Here is a 19,895-nt window from a genome sequence, read left to right on the forward strand (position 1 = left end):
GGTTTTTAAAGTGTCAGGAATATTTTCCTCTCTGATTCCGGGACTGTAATGGCAGCCTTGTGATTTAGTCGTCGAGAATAACCACATCCTTGAGCTAAAGACTTCAACTCACATTTGCATTTTAAGATTTCTTTTTTTTGTATTTTTGGGAAATCGATAGAAAACTTTTATCTATTCATTCAACAGCTTTTGTTTCCCCTCTTTCTTCCCATATTTCCCATCTGGGCCATTGTGTTGTATCATTTCTTGCAGCTTTATAAATTAATCCTCAGCAGTGGGTTTGTATTCCACAGAGTTTTGTAGTATTGCAGATCTGCTCTATTTCTGAGAGAAGAATCTCTAAATCATAAACTTTATCTATGTTTAATTATGTATTTTTGTATGTCTCATTCTTTCTCTTTTCTCTTAAAATACAACTTTGTGTCCGAGTCGCTGTCTGTGCCTAAAACTAGTTTTGTTTTTGTTTTCTGTTTAGGTGGCCAACCTGGCGTGCTCCATCTCTAACAACGAGGAGGGAGTGAAGCTGGTCCGGATGGCAGCATCTCAACTGGAAACTCTTTGCCCCCAGGTACCTGTCTGTTTTGCCCCCATCTTTTCCAGCCAGCTCATTGAGCGTGCACCTCTTTGAGAGTCTGCCACATTGTCTTTTAATGCTGCAGCTAGGAGTGGCAAACAAGGGCAAGGGTATTATTATGAGCTTTAATTAAAAACATCAGCTATTCATGGGGGTTTTTCTCTCCAAATGATGGTTTAGATACACAGCTTTTGCCAATCTTTCAGCCCCACTGACCTGGAATTAAATATGTTGTAACCAGATTAAGACAATATTACATTTTTTGCTGCTTTCATTTACAAATTCTAATTGGGTTATGAAATCAAGGTTGAGGTCAGTATATAAGCGTAAAGCAACTAAAAGACCTGGATTACAGTGATGTGCATACACTGTAATTAATTTCAGTGTTGCGATTCTGCATCTGTGCCAACTGGATACAGAAGTGTGTTCGGTAGATGTCTTTCTTCCCACAATGTATTAATTGAAGCAATAATAATTTATGGAAATTAGTCACAAATATGCCACACAAAAGGAGGCAAAGCTAGTGGTGTGTTAAGAGGAAAAAACACCAACCAGTTGAAGTTGCCAGTGCAGCCACATGAATAAACACATGATTTGGTGTTTATTGGATCATAAAACTCTACTGAAGGGTAACACTACCTAGACATGAATTCCAGGTCTGCGTAGTGCCCTCCCCCTCCAGTTTCAAGTTCTGAATCAGAAACTCTGAAAAACCTGACAGAGAATATCCTTCTATATGCAGCTTATTTTTATACATGTGTAAATATACGTAATAGTGCATGTCACAGAGTCAAAGGGTTATGTTTGCTCTGTATGTTTTATTAAACTTTGAAATAACTTTGATTAAAAAAAACAGGAAATATTAACTGTCAATCTAAAAGTTTGGAGTCATGTTGAATCATAAGAGTTAAGTGAGCGACCTTTTATTCATCAACACCTCCAACAAGACCCTGACTGGAAAAATATTCAACTAAAAAGACTGCGAATGTTTTCTTAATCAGATTATTTTCCATGATAACGCTGTAGTCTGCATGTGAGTGCCCCCAACCCCCCAACCCACTCACACACCTCACCCCTCTCACCTGTGCTGGACTCTGAAATCTACTGGCTCTGTAATTTTGCCGTCTGTGTACTAAAACCTGCAGTTCCTGATATAACAGGTTAGATACATAATTTATTAGTTCATATCAAAACGGCAAATTGTTTGACACAGCTGTGTGATTTTAATTTCACACATAATATAGTGGAAACAGTGGACAATTCAGGTAACGACAAAGGGAAAAAAAACGTGCTAACTACCAGTTCCTCATCTGCACCTCATAGCCTTGTCAGCTCTCTCCTCTGTGCTGCCACTGCTCTTTTTAATCTCATCTAATGACTCCCATTCATCTTGAGCTTTGATATCCACAGATGTTTCTTCACCCAAAACAAGCAGCTATTAGTTTTATTTCATTCAATCCTTCAAAACACGTCGTGCCTATAATCACTGCCAGGAATGAATTGGCTTCATGCTGCAGCCCCAACGTTGGGGCGGGGGAGAGGTGGGGGGCCATGGTGCAATCAACCTACAGTATGCTAATGTTGTGGCTGAGGGCTATGCTGTAATGGAGCTTTAATGGCTATAATTGGGTGATTACAGGTGATTAATGCAGCGTTGGCCCTTGCTGCCAAGCCCAACAGTAAGGTGGCCCAGGACAATATGGATTTGTTCAAGGAGCAGTGGGAGAAGCAGGTCCGCGTCCTCACTGATGCCGTTGATGACATAACATCCATTGACGACTTCCTTTGTGTGTCTGGTGAGTGGTCATCATCTGCATGTCATAGCAACGCATGGAGAAAAGAAGTTTTCCATACAGGTTGAGTGGACAGCATTTGTGTTATTCATCTGTATTTAGTTGAGCCTTTGATTTCTGTTGTACATTAGTTTTGTTAACAAGTTTAAAAGAAGTTTGAAAAAGTGAAAACATAAACTCTACTGTGTTTAGACTGAATGACCGTGACGTGGCACCAACCACAGTCTCTTCCAGGTAGACAACTGGTAGTTGAATTGAATTATGGAGATGTGTGTAACATTTAAAGATATAGAGTTAGACACAGTGGTCTGTTTCTACTGTGTTTATTTTAAGTACTGTGTTACTCTGCTAGCGTACATGAAAAACTAAATCTACCCAACAGCAACAGCATCTTACCACAGGTTGGACTGACTCACCACTGGTGGCTGACTTCATCATAATGGGAAGCCACCTTACTATAGCCCATTTATACTTTATTTATATTATACAAATGTATACTTACTTTTAATTGCTTTTGCTACTTACTGCTCAAACTTATACTTATAAATCGTATGTATATGAGGTAGGTAGGTGTTTTCTACCCACAAGTTATTGTAAACAAACATCATGATTAGTTGTATTGGTCAACAGCTCCTTTGGTCTCCTTTTTAGATGGATTTTTAAGAGGTGGTATAATAGCTGTAAAGGATCTGTGTGGTATTAGTCTTCTCTGATGAGAACCATACATAGTAAGGCTGATTGAACTCAACAGAGAAAAGCAGTGAAGCATCAGCAGAACTACAGCTGAAATTGACATCCTGTCACGTGTGTTAAAGCACACAAATGGTTTGTCAGCCGTACCCTTAAAGAGTTCTCATTAAGCATTAAGCAGAGTGACTTCTCTCACCTCCAGCCAAGGACAGACTGTAATTTACACAGTGGGCATTTGCATTTAACAGGCCCCCATTAATAAGCAGTCTTAAGAATTTGTCTTCAGCCCTCCCCATCCTATCCTTGTGCCTCCCAGTGGCCCTCTTAATTTAAACACAATGAAACACAGCATGAAGGCTGGGGATTTCCTGTCTGTATTTATTTCCTTAGTATTACTGCTACAAACATGCTCCATCTTTGGTTAAACACGTCTCAGGTTAAAAAAATGAGAATATTTTCACACTAACCTCTAACTTTAGTTCAAGGCAGGCTCATGGCATGTTTGCAACAAGGTGTTTTGACTAACACAACGTATAAACAACTAACTGCATCATTGTTTTATGTCCCCAGAGAACCACATCCTAGAGGATGTGAATAAGTGTGTCATCGCTCTGCAGGAGAAAGATGTTGATGGTTTGGATCGCACTGCTGGGGCTATTCGAGGTCGTGCTGCCAGAGTCGTCCACGTGGTGACTTCTGAAATGGACAATTATGAACCTGGAGTCTACACAGAGAAGGTCTTGGAGGCCACCAAGCTGCTCACTAACACAGGTTAGTGGTTACATAATCACAAACATGATTACATAATGAAACAAAGAACAGTAATGTGTTTGTTTCTGCCGATAGACTGTGCACCTGAATGCCAGTAATTTGACTGTTTGAATGTTCTTACTAAGACTACTCTTGTCTACTCTTAGAGGATTGTTTGAATGTCTTAACTTTGCAAGTGAATTTAAAGTTTGACCTTTTGTGACATTTAAAAAAGCTAACATGTTTTAAGATACACCCAAAATTGGATGGAAAATGCTTTCTTTTGTTGTTGTCAGAGACTGTTTTCAGCCATTTACTTAATACTCAACGTACATTCTGAATGCAATATTGTGAGACCAACCCCATCTGCACAGCAGGCGCTGTTCAGTAGTTGGATTTCCTTGAATATCTTAACCCAAGTTATCTCATAGAAGTAGTTTTTATCCATATGCTGTCGTATATCTTTACCAGCCAGTATGTGTGAGCTGTGTTTAGCCTCTGTCACCAGTAAGCTAAAGAAATGGCAGGCTGATTTGTTGGTTGTCAGAATTGGAAACAGTTTCTCCCTCTTGAGGCTGGGTCCATTCAAAAATGAAGAATTGCTGGCTGTAGTTCAAGCAGGATTTCTGCTGTAGTTGAGAGAGATGGTGAGCTGAGGAGATACAGACTATTGAGAGAATTTTTGTAAGACTTCCCCTTTTCTGCTCAACAATCAAAGGATGGGATTCAGGTGTAAACTCAACAGACTCATCCTTTAATTGTAGACTTGTTCGCTGGCATGCAATGTCATCTGTAAAAACTAGTTAAGAGTTTAAAACCTTTGATTAGTGAAAGTGGAGCAGTTTGAGAGACTTGCAGGTCATTAAAAGAATTTGGATTTCATCAGTCAGTGTGTTATCTCACTGGTTTGAATGCTTTCTAAAGTCAAAACATGTTTTTTTTCTTTTAAATGCCATGAATAAAAAAGTAATTGCATGTAAATGTCTGTGTATATATTAATTTTAAAGCATCCTAGTAGCAAAAAGCTATTTACACCAATAAATCCAAAGCATGACTATATTTCACAACACAATATCAAAATAAAAATAGCAGTTGTGATCTTAATTAGGTGGCTGACTAAAAAAAAACAGAAAAAATCCCAGTCCTTAGATCAGTGCCAATTTACTAAATATTATGCATGTGTAATCTCATCATGTTATGTGTATACTGTGATACATCTGGTAGTAGGATTGTGTCACTGAGACAAAATATAAGACTTATAGTTGTTTACTGCTCTACAGTTGATTAATTGGACATATGAGATGGATACAATGGATGTTGTCGTTTGAATATAAATGTTCACAGTATCACCAGATATTTATATTTCCTTTTTAACATCATTTTCATACAGAAGCCTGCAGGTTTTAAACGGTCTTTAAGCACAAACCAAATCCTCTTTTTCTTTTTTCTGCCGCTCCCTGCCTCCACATCTGCATCCTGACTTCCATGTCTCTCCCATGAAGGCCCAGCTGAATTCTAAATACTGAATTTCAAATACTATTAATGCAGATGTGTTGGAGAGCCCTCTGGAGCTGTTATTATATTGTCAATGGGGCAAAATACATGCCCGCTGGGGCAGCTTTGCAAAACCTGCTATTGGAAAACTCTGTCATGCTAAATCTGGGATCTGTTCCCTCAAGCGTTTTGTTCCCTATTTCTCAAAGACGGCAGCGAGTAAGTAAACCAACAGCACAGAATTTAATCTGTCAAAGGTTAATTTAATCACCACACATTTTAAATAAATTATTCAGAGGCTGCTGTTTTCAGAAGCATAGAAAGAAATACTCTTTGATAACTTGTAATCTCTGCTAATGTCATAGAGCTGGGCTGCTCGGGAAAAATCCTGCTTTAAGAAACCCATGGACTCTTGTGTTGGAGGTGGTGGGTGGACAATGTGTTTATTCAATTAGTCATTCTTTCAATGTCAAGTTTTTTTTATGTGAAATACCATTTCATGCCTCACTCAAGGTATATAAATGAGCTGTCATGGTCTATTCTTCTATACTGTGATTACTTTGGAAATGTTCCTACCTTCACTGTGTTTTTTGGAGTGAATCTTCTTTGATATTGTTTTTCCCACCTTCATTTCGCCCTCCTTCAGTCATGCCACGGTTCACGGAGCAAGTGGAGTCTGCAGTGGAGGCCTTGAGCGCAAACCCCTCACTACCTGTGGATGAAAACGAGTTCATCGATGCTTCCCGTCTGGTATATGACGGCATTCGCGACATTCGCAAGGCTGTCCTCATGATCAGAGTAAGTCATGCCGTTTTTTTTCTCCCTCCCTAATACAAAAGAATACTTGATCTTCTGCCATCAGCTTAAAATCCATCTTTTTTATTTTGATGACGGTATAATCTCTTCCCTATTCTGTGTTAAACCTGGACTGTGGGAGTTACATTTTCTCTCTAGAGCTTGGACACAGTCCTGACTGTCAGGAGTAAAGCTCCTTCACTTCAGGATTTGTTTTCATGTGTATAGAAGGCTTTACCTTCAGCATGATTTGCCTTTGATCACATTAAGAAGCTCTAACTCCTTGAAAGGTTAAAATGAATTATCCAGAGAGAGCATTCATTTGATGCAGTTTTCAACAGAAGTCATCTAATCCCCTGACATTGTGTTGTTGGTTATTGTAGTGTAAAATAATTATATATATATTTATTTATGGCCATTGGTCTCTACAGCAGATGTTAGTTTTAATAGTATGTGAGAAAGAGGATATGCGTGCGGTCCTAGAAGCCAATGATTAACTTGTCTCAGGCAAGAGCCGACCTAATTGACCAGACTTGCAATCTAGTGTAACCGCAGCCTTAGTTGTCTGTTGGTTAATGGCCTTTGCTTCAGTTGAACTATAACAGAGACAGATGGTAGTTGGGTACCACTGAAGCGTTACCTAATTGACTGACAATGAGCTGACAACAAAACCCTCTCCAGCTGTAACGAAGAAGTGAATCGCTCTTAAGACTTTATAATATAACTAGTTTAACTACTGACACATTTGATTTCTCATATATTACGAAATAAGTTAATTTGTTTAAACTCCCCCTTATGTGTAACAGCACTTAATTATGTATTTACCACGTTGAGTTACAATGTAGTGGTTGGTTGTATTGTGCCATCTCCCATTATAGTCAACACTTTAATCTTTTGAGTTGTAATCATTAGTCCTGACAGCACATTTTGTGTTGACAGTGGTGCTTCAAACTCCGCTCGGGCTCCCATTAATAATGCTGCTCAGACATAGACAAAAACCAAATGAGGGAGCAACCATTATGCAGTATTTGCAGTATAATAAGCAACTGATTTAAGATGGTGGTTTTAATTAGCATTCTTTAGTCGAGTCTGCGAGCGAGAGTGCTACATTCAGTCTCCCACTGCCCCAGCTCCACTCTTGTTATCCAGATTGATTAAGCTGTTAACACCGGGCCTGTGGGGCAGGCTGAACGCTGCCAGGTGGGTGGCTGTGTGTTGGTGTGCATGCATGTTAAAAGTAACAAAGAATTTATTTAAAAAATGCTGCTTGCTTATAATTAATCCGTCAGATTCATTCTGCCGTTAGCTGAAAGCGGGAGATAGTGATGTGGCTCAACGTCATCCATTATCTGAAACGCTGTGTAGTTCCCCATGAGCTTTCCAGTATTTTTTGATCAGGTGTGAGAGGTAATCACTGCCAGTTTTACTGTAATTATTCAGCAGGAAATGGCTCAGCCGCTTAGTCGGATAGTTGGGTGAAATTTCCAGCAGCATCTACACAGTTGTCTCCTTAAGCTTACTCTAATTGGTGTTGTTCGTAATGAGATTAGACAAGTGTATCAAAAACATTCATTTCTATCTGGAAGAAGCCTTCGCCTGACTGAACTGTCCCTCGGTGGTTCAGTTTACATGTGAAACAAGGCATGTTCAGCTCTCAGTCCATAGAAGTGCGAAACATTCCCAGTCGGCTGCGTTGAGAGCACCATGATGCAACTTCTGGAGGGCATGTCCACACACGTCTTTCTGTCACTCTCGCGTGCATGTGCTGCACAGTGGCCTTTTCTTAAATCGGAACAGACAAGTGTGTGGTTGGGGCTACTCTAGATGGACAAGTCTTTAACCTCTGTAAGTGGTGCACTGGCAGCCTATGTTGGACGTCCCTTGGATATTTGACAGGTGGACAGAACCGTCTCTCCACTTACAGCGACATTAGACAATATGCCTCGCAGACATCACACTGTCTCAAAGTCAGGGAGCTGCTGACAGCGAGATACAGGGGGCAGCTGTTGCTACATTATGATGTGTTTTTGCGTCACTAACCAAGGTGAATTTTCCCTGCTCAATCCAAAAAAATATAGTATAAGACTCCGTTCAAGCTGATATACAAACAAGGCCTGAAACACTTATAAATGCCTTTAACCAACTAAAAAACATGAGATTTCAGCATGTCACAGAATTATTTTAGCACCCGATATCTACTGGTTTATAGCATATGCTGTTAAATTAAGCTGCAATACATAAATGCAAGAGCTGACTTCACCTCTACTGTAGAGATCGCTGTAGAGAACTGTGCACAACTAGCATACTCCTCCACATTGCAGGCAGCCACGACACTTCTCACAGGAAGCTGATGTGGCCAGTTTTTTAAACACAGGCGGGGAAATTACATGCGTAATTGGAACTTGAGCTGAATGCAGGTTAGCTATAATGTTAACTTGACTTTGATTAGGCACATATGTTTCTATTTATTTCCAGCCCCTGTGTGATGTGGTATCGTTTGAAGTGTTGCTGATCTGTCAAGACAAATTCCTGTGTATATATTACGATACATTACGATACATCAATAATATTGATTCTGTGATTTAGACGTCTGTTACAAACACTGCACACCTTTCAGTTAACAGCTGTTCTGTTTACTTTGAACCTGCGTGTCCTCTGTGACGAGCACCGTGTTCAGGTATATGTGTCATTTTCACAGAGTGTTTTTGAGCTGCAGGCTGTCTGTGCAGCGCAGCACACATCCCTGTAACTTTATCCACTTTTGTCTTCTTAAAGGCTCAGTTTTTTGGTTTGGCAGCTTATAAAAACTTGGTTCTGGCTTCTTTACCCTGTTGGTAGTGCATTCCATCACACAGTAGCTTTTAGGCATTCTTCTGTTGTTGTTTTTTAGCAGACTGAAGTGCAAGGAGGCACCTTCATTCAATATAAAGTCAGTGGAGAGCGATGAATTGTTTTCCTCTTCGTGGTGTTTGGGACTTAATTGCGGTCTGTTTCTATACTGTAATTTCAGCGCTCCCCTGTTGTCTCCTAACTGTACAGCTTAAGATAGCAGCTGGTCATGTTTGCCTCATAGAGTTGAAACTGAATGTTTGTGGAGTTACTGAACATTACAAAATTAAACATTGATTCATTTATTTTGCCACAGTATGAAAAAGTGGTATTAAGATTTCACTTACTCTGATAAGGATGCTACCCTGACAAAGCCCTTTATTATCAAACTACAGGCTATTGTTGTCACTTTTCCACAGTGGTTTCCCATTGGGTGCCCACCATGAGCTATCGTTTGTGAGCCTCCCACGTTCACAGGTTATCTGTTGCACAGGCCACAGCAGGTGATATCTCTGCCCCACTGAACAGCATTGTCTGGGCTGAAAGAGATGCCTGTGTGTCACTACAGCTTCGTATCTGAAACCATACCCCTATTCCCCCGGAAAACAAGAGCATCTCTACATTCCATAAAGCAGAGTAAGGTTGTTCGGAGACCTTCAGCTATTTTTAGATGTGAGGGCTCCAAATCCATTACAGAAGGGAGGTATTGAGACAGCTGGATAAGCACGAGTAGGGGCACAGGCGTGATAATGCACCTTTATCTGTCCACATCATCTTCTTTGTGTCCGTATCAACACCAAATACATTTTCCTGTCAGGCGGTATTGTATTTTGCCTTAAGCATGACCTGTTGAGATTCTTTTGAATATTAATATTTATGAAATAAATAGTTGCTCATGGCTTGTTTAGCATTCAAAGCTAGGGAAGAGGTGAAGGGATCACAGATGAAGTAGCAGCACTCCAGAAGAGTACAACTCATGCCTCACCCTCCTTTCTACAGATAGCAGCGACAGATGGGACTCTAAAGTGTTTTGCTCCCAATATGTTTCGTACCAGCTCGTACCTTCATTTTCCCTCTCAAAATGCCCAGGCAGCACATTACACTTGATTTACAAATTCATTTAGCGTTTACAGTTTCTTGTACCAAGCTACAGGGAAAAAGACATTTTTCTGATGCTGCCCTGGCTGGCAGCGCCAAGACATTGCTCATAGATAGTAAGCAGGTTGGTTATATAATAGTGCTCAAAAGGCTGTAGTATGCCAATATTATTTTATATTCTCTGCTCACAACAGATTTTTCTTACCTTATTATTCTTTTATACCCACAGAATAATCTTGTTTCTTTTCCTCCCCTTGTACGTTTGACTCGTTGATTCGTGGTGATTTGTGCCTCCTCCCTTGGCCCCCCTTTCACTATGTTATCTCATTACAGACTCCAGAGGAGTTGGATGACTCTGACTTTGAGACTGAGGACTTTGATGTTCGCAGCAGGACCAGCGTGCAGACAGAGGATGACCAGCTCATTGCTGGCCAGAGTGCTCGGGTGAGTACCTTCCCACTTGTAATATTAACAGACATTCCCATCTCTGCTCTCCAGTTAGTCAGCACATGCCCTGTTAATGGTCTGACATCTCCACTTGTCACATGGCATCAAATAATACTGTGAGAAATGAGAAACAGTATGAGGAAAAACATGCATACACTCATTTAAAATACACACATATAGGAGAATGTATTCAGTGGCAACAGAGGCATATTTGAAGATGGTTAAATATTGACTTGCATACTTGCAATATATGCTTGAGTTATTAAGTTGAATATTGCTATCCAACTTGTTTTAATTCATGTGGCACATTTGACAAGCATGAGAGAAGAAAATGTACAAAGTTTTCCGTTATGGTGAAATACATTTTCTTTATTTTTGTTTTTAGATTTCTTTTCCTACCCCTTTAATCTTCATTAGTTTTGGTGGTTGATTCATTGAATGTTCATGTCTCAGGCTGTTCAAGTACTCTGTTGGTTACTGGAAAAGACTCATCAGATAAAATGTATCAGTGTTTGCCACAGAATTGAGAGAATATGGTGGTGAAGAAATTTTTGTACATTTTTAAGTCAAATGCATCATTCTGGTGCACTCTGAGAGCAACATTAAGAGGTTATATCTAGAGTTTTTTTGTGCTTTACTGGTTAATTAATTACTGGTTGAACGATGACACAGCCACAAAGCACAAGAAATACATTTTACCAGTTAATAAATGTTCCAATCAAACAATCAAAGAAGACCAATGCCCATAACCTGCTGTGAAACAAAAAAAGCAGAAGTGATTATCTTAGTTCAACTAGTTAATTACTTGTGAACATATAAAATACTGTTTCAGTAAATATGCTTTTCAACATTGTGTTTCTTCAAATAACTAAACTAACTGTCTGCTAATCAATAAAAGACTTAACTTCTAGATAACTTAAAAGTGGATCAGCATCAGAGTTGATTTATTTTACAGAGGACAATAAAGAAGATCTCTCATTAAACCTTTGCTTTTTTAATCTGAACCAACCAAACCAGCATAATGCTGCTACTGTGTTTTAAACAGCATGCACATTTTTCTGATTCAGAGGTTTGAGGCTGAGCTGCAGGGTTGAGTGGAGATGCGCGGGGAAGTTTGTTTGTGCTGTTGAATGTAACCGCTGTAAAACAATCAGAAAATAACATTTTATTGATCTGATTCATCAGCTTTCTTACTGTCACTGCTCCCTCACTTCATTCACTCTCTACCTCACTCGACCACAGCTGCTAATAACAGCGTCATGTTGCCGCTTACTGACGGCGCAACTCTGTCCCCCATTCAGTGTCCGGACCTTTTATACAGAACAGCGAGGGGGAATAAAGTAGTAATATTCCAGCATTGAACAGACTCTGAGAGCAGAGGAGAGCAACGCAACGAGAAGTGACAGCAAACTATATCAGAGGCTAACGTTAGCCGCTTCTCTCCTCTGTCTCAGCAGAGCAGAGCTGAGCCTCCGTGCAGCAGAGACAGAGACGGTGGAAAATTGTCACAACTTCATTCAGTAATTTAATAATATAATCCACACAAAAGAAGTAACGTCTCGTCCTATATCTTGTTTGAAAATACGTTGATATATCTTAAAAACTCAATATACCGCTCAGCCCTTAAACAACGTAACGTTTTGGAGACTGTACAGACATGTCCAGCTCAATATGAGACTGTGGCGGAACAAATTAGAATATTGCTGGCCGCCACAGTCTATATCATTAATCGGAAACACTGATGTCTGCTTTTGTTTGCACTCCTCATAGAAAAGGAGAAAAAAAGTGTGAATCCAAGCTGTTTTGAGCCTGGATTGCTACTCTGTCATTTTGTCTTGTGCTGTCAGACTTTAGTCAACTAGATAGGCCACTATTGCCATTGTGTGTATTTTATCCTGTATTTTGCCTTCTTATGAAACAATTTTTTCCCATTTTAAGATCACATTTAACTTTAACTTCAGAGGCTAACAGCTTTAATGTCTTAAAGAAGAGAGAGTGATAAATTAATCCCAAAAATCCCTAATGGCGCATCAGAACATTTCCATGCAGTTTGTTTTGATCATTGAAGATTATCTGACTGTTTTGTCTGATAGGCGCTTTCCATCTTTGCACTGCCCTGAAGAGCCTTACTCAAGCTTAGGTGACTCTAGAGAGAGAGTCCTATTTACCAGTAATGGAATGAACGCTCTTGCGGTGATATTCGATTTCCTGCTCCTAAGTGTCTATCCACTTCGGCCTCACAAGCTCATTCATTGAATGTTTGATTGCCTGTTTGGAAGCTGCCCTTTAACCGTCTACCCCAAGAGGATGTATAGGAACGGTGCTAAACACATTTGCACATGGTAAATGGACTGAATTTATATAGCGCTTTTCTAGTCTTCTGACACTCAAAGCACTTTATAATACATGCACACACAAGCCCTGTTTCGATCCCAATTTTTTATAAAAAAAAACAAAACCCTGAAACATTTAATTTAAAACCAAAAATCACTTAAACTGTTTTTACAATCCCTTCTTACACAGCATCAATCAGAGAAATGTACAGACTTCATTCCAACATGTCTTATATGCATCTAGATGATTAAAATTCAGCCCTAAGAGTTAAAAAAAAACAATTGACTGTACTTATAAATAAATATAAGCATTTTTTGTCAGAATATACGTGCGAACAGTGTCATTTACCAAACTCCTGCAGCAGTGCTCTGCAGTAATCTTGTACGACACCATGCTTTTGCCTGGCAAGAAAACTTGTGTGCATCCATAGAGACCACGGAGGATGATGTAAAACAAAATGCTCTGGAGACATGCTCTGGAAATGGCCTCAGTAACAGTGCATTGAAGTCTAGTGTGCTAACCCTGTATGCTTTCCATAATTCCTCCTTTAGGCTATCATGGCCCAGTTGCCCCAGGAGCAGAAGGCGAAGATTGCAGAACAGGTGGCCAGCTTCCAGGAGGAGAAGAGCAAGCTGGATGCTGAGGTATCCAAGTGGGACGACAGTGGCAATGATATCATCGTGTTGGCCAAGCAGATGTGCATGATCATGATGGAGATGACAGACTTCACCAGGTGAGTTTGGACACACGGTTTGGCTCTGAGCAGTTTTCTCTCCGAGTAAACGTTCTGTTTAGTAATTGCAAACTGGAGAGAATAACTGAGTAAATGATTTGTGACACAATCTAATTGATTCCTTTGATTGATGTCAGTGTCAGTCAAAGTTTGTAGTCCGTGTGAGTTTTCGCAATGGTTTCTCCAGCCACAGTATGCCAGCATACCCTCTCCTCACATTAAAATTCCAAGGGTTGTGCAACTCAAGCAAAATGCCTCCAAGACAGAAAGCATGTTTAAGTTAAGCCTGTGTCAAATGCAATCGCCCAATAATCCCACATTTGTTTCCCAACATTTTCCCATATCTGCACAATACTCTGCACCAGTTTAACACTAGTGTTCATGCATGAATGCTCTTCATTTTCCTTGAGCAGCACTAAAGGTTGGATTTTATTCTTGATTATTTGTTCCACCCTCCCCTAATCTTAATATGCACAACCATAAGCAGTGCATCAAATCTCTCTGTAAAGCTGGGTGTGCACAGTAAATCTGAAATGGACAGCCTCACTCAGCAGAGCTGCTACAGGCTGGCTGTATTCACACTTGTCAGTGGTTTGTAGAGGCAATAAAGCTGACAGTCAAATGGTTGAACCACAAAGCAATATCAGGAATTATGAATGAGCCAGGTCTAGGTTAGTGCTCTGTATGTTCTAATACCACACAACACTGAAGTAGGCATTGTTTTAATCACCCTAGTTATGCATCCTACACCCACACGCCTCCAGCTAAACAACTTAATAACATGTTTATAATTTTGTTCCCTCTGGCAGACCTTTGCAAAGGGATGCAACACTGATAAACAAAACCTTAAGGGACTTTCTGCACAAATAAAATTACAGTAATGAAGATTTGAGAGACTATATATTTTTTAAACTTCATTAGTAGATGAGGTTACAGTGGCTGCAATATCTTGTGTGTATGATGATGTGATATTTGAGTTTGTGGTTAAGTGTGGTAATATTAATACTTTTTAAATTAGGGTTAGACAAAGTTTTTATATCTGCCTGCTTGTGTAGCTCACAGGGTGTGTATGTGTATGTTTGTGTGTGTGTGGAGGATGTGTTAGCTGGCTGGCTATACTAGCGCCCGACTGTGTTTCTGTGACTGCACCTTTTTACATTTTCAAGTGAATCACTCAGAGGACATCTTGTGCCTAACTGAGTCACATCCGCCCTGACGATCAAATGCTGCCTCTCTATCTTCGTCTCTTGAATGGGTCAAATAACCTGTTTCATCAGCCTAAGAAGTACAGTACTAGCAAACTGTAGCACAGTTCAAACTGCTACGACTGCCGGCGAACTGCCTGAGTTTGCATATTTTTTATTTGGTCCCTTTTCAGCTGAAGGACCTCGAAAAAATAATTGCCGCCTTTTGCATTACATCCACTGTAGATACACATGTTAATGCAATGCAAATGATGCCGGCCCCCCATCTCAACATTCCTTCCATGTTTCTTTATTAGATGGTGTCAGCTGTGTATATATATTTTAAGAGGTTATTGATTGCAGTGACATCTTTATATCAACATAAAGACTGCTTCTCTCACGTTTTAGCAATGTAAAGCAGAGCCGAGGAATACAAATGAGAAAAACCTCTGATAAGGAAAACAACTCATTGAAGCTTTTCCAATACTTCATTTACTGTAAATGGAGAAAAACATTTCCTCTATTTACACCATTACCAGCTGAGTGTTACTCTTAAATGCAATCATTCACAAAACACACATTTTTCCCACATTTCATTGCACATTTTACGCTTAAAAAAATAAAAATAAAAAAATCAAACATATGCGTACATACTAATGTACAACTAATGAAATAAGAATCAAATGAAATAAAAATAATAAAGTTGATCAAGGAAAAACAACAAAGCAAAAATAGAACGAGTTAAATTTTGAATGAAAATATGAAGATTGACTTGGTACAAATGCTCATAATGTCTGTGAGCACTCAGCTGTCAGTATCACAGTACAAGTACTGATCATTGGCTTTAATTCTATGTACAGATTTGTATTGTTTAACATGTTATCAGGAAAGTATAGTCTTAGCTGCTCACAGTCATGAGCACTTTGTTAGCCAGTTCAACTCAAGAGAAAGGCAACTTGCAGAATACATTAACATAGCTCACATTTGAGTCATGCAAGAAAATAATATTGTGTTCTCCTTGATGACTGACATGAGGCATTTTTTTAGACAGTGGTTTGATTTTTAAACGTATAAAAAAATCCCCAATCCTCTTATCCACTGTGAGTTTCATCTCGGATTTAATAACAAACCGCTGCCCTAAATGTTTTTATATTGGGGTGCTGTTCCATTGGTAGCATTTAGTGGATCCCACCAACCACCAAAAGTCAGTTTAGGGCACAGAGAGTAAAACTGCTCTGAAAGTACCCACAATTCAATAAACAAATGAAATATTCAGTTATTTGTTGAGTTGTTCACTCTAGATAATTGTTTGGCTTTATTTAAGACTTCTCAAATGTTAAGTTCCTTTTGGATTTGGCTGCGAGATATCTCTGTTACCTGCCTGGTGATGAACCGCGGCTAATCCGTGCTACTGTCACCTAGCAACTGCAACCGCGTGATGTCTTGAGGTGTGTGCATATTAACACGGTTGTTCTGACTTCATGTGCACATTAAAAACAAATTGATATCCATTTGATAAACCATTCTAATATGAAGATTCTTAGCAGTTACTTTTGCGTGTGTATAATTATACAGAATATTGAGTGTGTTCAGTGCTTTTAAACCAGTTTTAATTTCTAATCCTGGGTTATGAAGTCACACAGCTGCTTGTGTGAGGTGTTGATTTCAGAGGTTTTTTTTTGGTCAAGCTTTAATTATGTTAGTGCTGGCCAGTCTCTTTTTATTTGTTGATAATTACATTATTCTCCTCGTGTTAGGACATTGTCTTTTGTTGCAGTACTCTGAGAGTTTGTTGATTTAAGGAGAAGGAACAAAACTTAATGTTACTCTTTTTATTTGGCAAACTAAATTTTGGATTGCTCCCTCTCTGTGTGTGTGTGTGTGTGTGTGTGTGTGTGTGTGTGTGTGTGTGTGTGTGTGTGTGTGTGTGTGTGTGTGTGTGTGTGTGTGTGTGTGTGTGTGTGTGTGTGTGTGTGTGTGTGTGTGTGTGTGTGTGTGTGTGTGTGTGTGTGTGTGTGTGTGTGTGTGTGTGTGTGTGTGTGTGTGTGGAGAGCACACATGGATGTTTTACAGGCTGTATATATATCTTCCCATTATGCCTTCACTCTTCATGCAGCAGTAGCACATGGAAGGTCAGTAGCTGGCTAATTCATCCCGCGCCCAAATTATTGCCCCCTCAACCTTGAGCTGGCACAAAGCCTCGCCAAGGTTAATGCCGTTTGAGGTAATTGATCCGGACCTCTCTCCTGACAAATCTGCAGAGAGTGAGGGAGATTCTTTTTGACTGCATCGCTCACGGCTGCATGGTGGCTCTCATGAATAAAGCATGTACGGCTCAGGATCATGCAACATATTTGGGTGCCACCTGTCTCAGGGCACTCTATGTTGTGGAGTGTTTGGTCCGATGTGGCTTACACCCATCTGGAGGCCCGCAGCTGTCAGTAGACCTGAAGTCCCCAGCCCCCCCCACACTCTCTATATATAAACCCACTATTAAAATCTCACAAGGGTGTCCTCTTGTCAAGAGTGCTGCTGTCTGTTTCCGTGGTCGCCCGTGTGCTTTTTTTCTATCACAACACCGTCAGTTTGCCTCCGAGGCAGAGCTGAAGAAGAAGAAATTCATCAGCTTTTAATTGTGAAGTATTTTAGGAAGAGCATAAGTGCTTAGGGAGAAATCAGTGGTTGTTGTTATTAATACATTGGGAAATGACGGCATGATACTAACAACGCTATGACAAAAAAAAACCAACAACACACACTCCATGTAGGCTTGTACCCGGAACCCATCACAATGCCTCCAGCTCCGTCTCCAGAGGTTGACTTGTCCCTGGAGGGCTTCCAGTCTGTGCTGTGACACGTGGCCTCTTCCGCTAGGACCCTGACTCGCTTTACAGCAGAGCAGCATAGGGGGAGAGCAAGAGAGTGGAAGGGTTGGAGACGGGAGGGGAGGGAAGAGGAAGCGAGAGGAATAGAACACAAAATTCCATCTGTTCTGGGTTGGATGGCTCATTTTTTAGCCTGGAGAGAGCAGCTTTGAATCCAATTTGTGCCTCTTGCCAACTGTGTCCCAGAGTCCCTTGTGGGGGCAGAAAAATGGCAAATGGCTGACAGGCTTTACAGTGGGTCGGGTCATGGCTGGACTGACCTGTGTTGGGACGGTCTTTGTTTGGCTTATGAAGGGTCAAAAATGGACATATAACAGTAGAACAGTGAACACAATATTTAAATTGAGTTGGACTCTGATCTGTCTTTTGTTCATTTCTCCTTCTTTGTCCCATAACTGGAAGACAAAAGAAAAGCTGGTTATGTGTGTTAGATTTTTTTTCTATCTTATATCCATCAGCCAACAGATTTTAAACTAGTGCAGTGTTGTTTTCTCTGCCGTCTAATAAACCCTTGAAAGCTGCTTGAAGGACAGGGGCCAAATAGGTTCAATAAGAAAATTTATGTTGCAATACAAAGCTGATGGCAGCGGTGACAGCTATAATATGATGACCTCTTGAGTCAGGGTTCCCCTACAGTTACCTTAGCATGATGGTACCATTAGGTTCTGCATATTATCTATATATTGTGTGTTTTTAAATGCTAAAACTTAAAAGTAACAGAAAAGTAACAGTTCATCACAATCCTATTCCGTAAAAACTGCACCGCTGCATTTAGCGGAATAGAAAATGTTTCTCAGATCTAACTGAACAATATGGTTTCAGTGTGTTTTTGTGTGCGTGGGATCATCTGTGCACCAGCATGTAAACATGTGTTTCTGTGGTGGTTCACTGAAGTACTCCCATAAGTCATGCTTCTCTTTCTCTCTCCATACTTGCCTCTGACCAAAAAAACAACCCACCAAAACAAACAGCAGCTCCATGACGGAGATGCTGCTCCTGCATATTGAATGAGGCTGCAGCAGTTCAGAAACAGTGACTGATCTTTCCACTTCTTCTCCCCAGGGGGAAAGGGCCGCTGAAGAACACATCTGATGTCATCAGCGCCGCCAAGAAAATTGCAGAGGCAGGATCAAGAATGGACAAGCTGGGTCGCACCATCGCTGACAATGTAAGTCGTTAATGAAACTCCATCCCAGTGGCTTTGATGTAGGCCTACACCTTTGTGCTAGCCACCCCGATATGTAATTAGAATTGTAACGATTTGCCACATCGACACTATCGGGCCCAGATGAATTAGCAACACAAAAGACAAACATTCTAGTGCAGAAAAATAGTAGCTGACAATAGTAACAGTAACGCAGCAAGTAATCTCATGTCTGAGGCAAAATGACATGTTTCAGGTTGGAGGATTGCAAGAACAATGTTGTTAAAAGAGAAGCTACAGCTGTAATATCCTGTTTTATTTCCTGTTTTATAAAGCCGGGGCAACAGCATCCTATTAACTTTACCTCCATGTTTGTGGTGTATAATCTCAAAATGTGCCCGAGGATATTGACCTATGAGTAATTGTTGTGTTAGAAGACGGGGGTGTGTACGTCACTGTTGCTGCTCCTGCCAACAGAAGGTCCACTTCTGTATCGGAAAGGTGCTTTTCATCATTAAGGGGATCCCTATTTAACGTCAGTAATGCAACAACGCGTTTTACTCAGTCACTATAGTATACAAATTGACATCATGGTTGTTGGAGTCTCCCATGTACACCAATCATCACTTTAGTTTTTAAATCAACAGCTCTGTGTGTAAGAAAGATTTAAAGACTAACTGTAGGAGATAAAACTTCTACCTATTTAATATTCATATATTTTTACTCTTAAGTCACATTTACAACATGTAATAAACAAAAAAAACATTCAGTGCATGTAATTTGATTTTTGTACATATGCTTTTTTTAATTCAATTTTTTAAGGCTCACACTGTTGAGTCCTCCTGATGGTAACATCTGCCATCATTTTCAGCATTCACGAGACACTCCTTACTTGTCTTAACCAATTTCTTTCAGGATCAAACACCCCCACCCCCCACCCCCCTTACTCTGGTCCTTCCATCTCCCATTCCCCCAACTCCCGATTCCATCATCTCTCCACATTTATTCCTTACCCCAGAGACTGTGGTCCTTGACATAAGGAAACACACATTCAATTATCCATAGCCTCATATTTCACTTAAATACTTGCTCTGTACTATTCCACAGGGAGACACTGTACATGATTTATCCCCCAACTTATTCAT

General features: G+C 40.1%; 1 protein-coding gene across 3 annotated transcripts in view; it reads left to right on the forward strand.

Moving 5' to 3' along the window:
- ctnna1 (catenin (cadherin-associated protein), alpha 1) overlaps positions 1-19,895 on the forward strand; it is a 77,820-nt gene that overhangs the window by 45,093 nt on the left and 12,832 nt on the right. For all 3 annotated transcript variants that reach the window (XM_062425333.1, XM_062425331.1, XM_062425332.1), the window contains exons 10-16: positions 476-568; positions 2,214-2,370; positions 3,628-3,828; positions 5,948-6,099; positions 10,357-10,467; positions 13,356-13,537; positions 18,669-18,774. In XM_062425333.1, the coding sequence (XP_062281317.1) occupies positions 476-568; positions 2,214-2,370; positions 3,628-3,828; positions 5,948-6,099; positions 10,357-10,467; positions 13,356-13,537; positions 18,669-18,774 (1,002 nt within the window). The remainder of the gene's footprint in view (positions 1-475; positions 569-2,213; positions 2,371-3,627; positions 3,829-5,947; positions 6,100-10,356; positions 10,468-13,355; positions 13,538-18,668; positions 18,775-19,895) is intronic.

Source organism: Scomber scombrus, chromosome 9 (assembly GCF_963691925.1).
Source record: "Scomber scombrus chromosome 9, fScoSco1.1, whole genome shotgun sequence".
Lineage (NCBI taxonomy): Eukaryota > Metazoa > Chordata > Actinopteri > Scombriformes > Scombridae > Scomber > Scomber scombrus.